This window comes from Hydractinia symbiolongicarpus, chromosome 14, assembly GCF_029227915.1.
Source record: "Hydractinia symbiolongicarpus strain clone_291-10 chromosome 14, HSymV2.1, whole genome shotgun sequence".
NCBI classification, from domain to species: Eukaryota; Metazoa; Cnidaria; class Hydrozoa; order Anthoathecata; family Hydractiniidae; genus Hydractinia; species Hydractinia symbiolongicarpus.
The window spans coordinates 11,334,463-11,339,511 of record NC_079888.1 but is presented as its reverse complement, the minus strand read 5'-3'; the positions used below and the strand labels follow the sequence as shown (position 1 = coordinate 11,339,511).

Genomic DNA, 5,049 nt, shown 5'->3' with positions numbered 1-5,049 from the left:
CATTCTACTACAGAGAAATACGCTCTACTACACTCTACTACAAGCTACTACACTCTACTACAAGCTACTACAATCTGCTACAGGCTACTACAGGCTACTACACTCTACTACAGAGAAATACGCTCTACTACGCTCTACTACACGCTACTACACTCTACCACAGAGAAATACGCTTTACTACAGAGAAATACATTCTACTACGCTCTACTACAGGCTACTACACTCTACTACAAGCTACTACAGGCTACTACACTCTGCTACAGAGAAATACGCTCTACTACGCTCTACTACACGCTACTACACTCTACTACAGAGAAATACGCTTTACTACAGAGAAATACGCTCTACTACAGAGAAATACGCTCTACTACAGAGAAATACGCTCTACTACACTCTACTACAGGCTACTACACTCTACTACAAAGAAATACGTTCTACTACGGCCTGCTACAGAAAATAACGTACTGCTACACATCGCTACGAAAAATTACGCTTTACTACATTGTACTACAAGGAAAGAAAGGGCTTGCTACACTCGACAACAGACATTGATGAGCCTCACTACAATGTGCTTTATGGAGAATAGCACATCATTATCTCCACAAGGCTTGGGAACGTACATAGGTCTAACGCATGTTGGGTACTATATCTCCTTCATGTTCAGGAAGTAATCGTGGACGACTTACAAATTGTGTCTCGTTTATCCGGAATTTTTTACTTCCTAGTCTTGGCAAGCGAGATTCTATTTAATTATCATGGTCTGGATTTTATCGTTATCGTTAAAAATGGAACTTTTTAGTGAAGACTGCAGTGTGAAGACTAAGTAGTTGTGGAGGTGGCACTAAAGTACATCTTGTTGTTTTAAAGCAAGTATATGTTTTTGAATATTGCCTGAAAACAACGCAAATCATATATTTTGTCGCTTTGTTAAAGGCAGTTTTGCCTTGGAAAATTAATTATTTTTCATTTACTTGCTGCTCTCTTCCCAGTTAAAAATAAAAAGAATATTGTTTTGGCCATCACCTCTAAGCTTCCTTTGTAAATGATCAGGTAAAATAATTAATGTTAATCTGCTGCTGTATTAAACTTGGAACAGGGGGAGTTTGAAGCAGATGAGAGCTTGTTTGGAAGTGTGATGCAGTGGGAAGGAAAACAACGGAAATGTTCATCCAGAATCCTCTTTATCTATCCCAATTAACTCCGTTAACTGGGATAAATCACGTTAAGTTAAAAACAGAGGTGATGCGTTCTGGAACTTCATAGAGAATTGCAGCTCATCCCTGTGTTCTCCCCGGAGAATGGTAGCTACAAAAATCAAGTCGTTAATAACACTTAGTGGACACATGCTCGACAAAACTTAGACTCTAGATAATGAATTTGATGCATCATACAAAAAAGGTATATACAAATCGTGTTTATATAATGGGAAAACTTCGATCTTATTTCCCCCAGGTTGCAGCTATTCGAAATTTACGTATTTCCTATCCTTCCAATATTGACGTATACAAACACGGCAAAGCTGCATCTCACAAGAACACAGTTTTCCAAAATGAGATCATTGGAACAACGTGTATACAGAGCAGATTATCATACAGATAAAAAAACTCACACTATTTCTAGTTGCCTGAGTTTAAGGATAGTGCTAACCAAAATTTTTTAACGACTTCAAAGATGGCAGCACGGGCAGACGTGCGTTCGATAATGCTACTTGCTGTTTTGTTAATGGTTTCTAATTATGGTATTTCTTGTTATGGTTGTGGTGAAAGTATTAGAAGAAATCAAACCTCTGAGAAATGCTGCTCCTGTGGAAATATTTTCCATCTTAAATGCCTTACAGACAGAATAGATGAAAACATAGAGAAATTTTACTGCAGCGAATGTATCCCACCAGATGAACCGAAAATTCCGTATACCTTTGATCCTGTTATGTCAGACTTCATTGCAAAGAAAGGCATGAAATTTCTACATCAAAACATAAATGGGATCTGCGGAAAGTTGGATATTATAAAATCTTTCTTATCCGACGCGAAAAACTGTTTTCATATTGTTAGTTTCTCTGAGACACACACAAACGACACTGTATTGAATTCGGAGCTATTTGTCCCGGGGTATATACTTGAGAGAAAGGATCGTGATGGTGGTGTTTCTTTTTATATTCGGGAAGATTTACAATATCGCAGAAGGTGTGATTTAGAGATCGATGGAATTGAGTTTTTGTGGATAGAATTATTTATTCCGAAATCAAAATCTTTGTTACTCTGCTCAGCTTATCGACCCCCGGATTCCTCAAAGTTTCTTGATAAAAACTTTATCTCAAAGTTTGATAATATGTTGGATACAATATCAGTCGAAAATAAAGAAACAATTATATGTGGTGATTTCAATTGTGATTACAATCTCCCAAGAGTACACTCTAACATGAAAGATCTGGTTAAACTGTATAACTACAGTCAGGTCATTAAATCGTCTACACGCATTTCAAAAGAAAGTAGAACACTAATTGATTTAATTTTTACAACCGATAAATCAAAAATAAACGACTCTTTAGTGTACACTAACTCTCTCAGCGGTCACTGCCTAATCGGAATCAGCCGAAAAGCAAACTGTAAACGATATCCTCAAAAGAACATCAAAGCACGTGATTACTCAAAATACAACAAAGAAGATCTAAAGAATGAAATTCGCAACGTGCCATGGGAGAATTGTTTAACTGTCACCGACTTAAACCAAGCATGGAACTTATTCAAATACTACTTATCAACCGCAATCAATAAACATGCGCCACTTAAAGAAAAAACTGTACGTGGAAAATCCAACCCCTGGATAACCAGAGAAATCAGAAACTTAATGAATACGCGAGATTATCATCATCGCCGTTTTAAACGATCAAATTCTACCGGAGATTGGGAAAGTTATAAATCTTACCGAAACTCTGTAACCAATCGCATTCGTGTTGCAAAGGCAAACCACGTTCGTGCTGTTCTGAAAGAATCTTCAGCAAATCCAAGAGATTTTTGGAAACAAATTAAGTCGTGCTACCCTACTAAAGATTCGTCAAGTCCGAGCAAAATATTCGTAATCAATGGAACAGTAACATCCAATGTTCGATCAATTGCGAACAATTTTTGCTCTTTTTTCACCAAAGTTGGTTCAAGTCTCATGAAATCATCAATAACCAACTTTACTTGGAAAATGTTCAACATACGTAATTAAATGAGCACGATTAATAAAAGGAATGTATCATTTAAATTCCAACCAGTGACAATTAATCAGGTGAATAGAGTACTAAAATCGGTTAAAACGGCTAAAGCTGCTGGTATTGACACTATCCCCGGTAGGATAGTTAAAGACATCTCAAACGAACTAGCTGCACCTGTCATGTTCTTGATAAACAAGAGTTTGGAAACTGGTACATTTCCAACCTGTGAAAAATCTGCAAAAATAACACCATTGCATAAATCTGGCGATCGCTGTACTAAATGTGTTGTCTAAAGTCATCGAACGAATCATCTACGACCAGCTAGCTGATTTTTTAGAAAATCAAGATCTATTGAGTGAGCACCAATATGGTTTTCGACGAAAAAGATCTACACGTGAAGCGGTTAAATCACTTGTTGACGATATAAGATACAATTTGGATAAAAGTAAGACAACCGGAGCTCTATTCATGGATTTGAGAAAGGCCTTTGATACCGTAAACCATGGCTGCCTTCTCCAGAAACTGCCTTATTATGGTATTACTAGCACTGAAATTGATTGGTTAAGCAGTTATCTTTTTAATCGAAGTCAAACTGTTTTCATTAATGGAGCATACTCAGATCCTGAAAATATGACGCATAGTGTACCCCAAGGTTACATTCTGGGTCCATTGCTATTTATTCTTCTTATCAATGACTTACCGTGCCAATTGAAACACTGTCGAAATTTGGATGCAAATATCATTCACGATTGGATGAAGGAAAATTGCCTAATTCTTAATCCAAAAAAGGGCAAAACAGAATTTGTCGTCTTTGCGTCCCGAAAACCACAAGCCTCTGTCAATATTGTGATCGATCAAAATGATATAAACCAACCAGATTATTACGAATACCTTGGGATTCAACTGGATACTCACCTTAACATGAACCATCACCTTAAAAAAACATACAAGCGTATAACCTCACGCATCAAACTTTTATATAAAATACGTTACAAAATTTCTCCAAATGTTGCTGAAACCATCTTTAACTCAATGATCCATCCACTGTTCTTTTACTGCTACAACATATTTGATGGAATGAATAAAACATGGATTGGAAAATTTGAGTCCTTGCTGAAAAGAGTTAAGCACATCATCAAAACCCGCAAGAATTGGTCAACATTCGTCACTCAAAGAAAACGGAAAGTAGCAATTGATGTGTTCGAAGCCGTTAACGATATTACTGTTGACAGCAATTACAAATTGGTTAGCCATTCGATTAACACCAGAGGAAATAGATCTAAATTAGTCTTACCTATCATCAAGACGGAAGCTGGTCGGAAGCTTACGTATTATCAAGGAGCTTTAGTTTTTAATAGTCTCCCCTCTAATATCAGGGAAGAAAAGAGTATGATAAATTTTAAAAAGTTTTTGAAACAAAGTGAGTTCTAGGTCTATTACCTTAGCTTGATTAATTTTTTGCTGAGATACCCTGTAGCTACAAGGCTTTGTGGATTTTAGAATCCTATTTTCAAATTCGATTTTGGCAACTTACCTTAGCTTGATCCTATACGTTACAGGGTGTCTCGGAGATACGCTATTGTTTCTCTGATTTCTAATGTTGTGAAGTTTGAATCCTAAACTCAAATTTTTTCTAATTCCCATTTTTGCTAATTTTTCTGTTCATAGTCTGCTATTTGATTCTTATTTTCTTTTCTTTCTTTTTTTCTAACATTCTCATAATATTATATATATTATTTAAAAACAAAAAACAATTTTTGGCTTTTTGTTTACTTTGTTTATTTTTGTTTTAACAGGTCACTCGTTGATAACAGTGCAGATATATTATATCATACTGAAGATGTAAACCT

General features: G+C 36.1%; 1 protein-coding gene across 1 annotated transcript; it reads left to right on the top strand.

The window, feature by feature from the left end:
* The first annotated feature begins 1,371 nt into the window (after nucleotides 1-1,371).
* LOC130625158 (uncharacterized) lies at nucleotides 1,372-3,213 on the top strand. The gene is made up of 2 exons (XM_057440227.1): nucleotides 1,372-1,398; nucleotides 1,621-3,213. Exons 1-2 carry the CDS (start codon nucleotides 1,372-1,374, stop codon nucleotides 3,211-3,213), a joined length of 1,620 nt encoding a protein of 539 aa, XP_057296210.1.
* The last annotated feature ends 1,836 nt before the right edge of the window (nucleotides 3,214-5,049 follow it).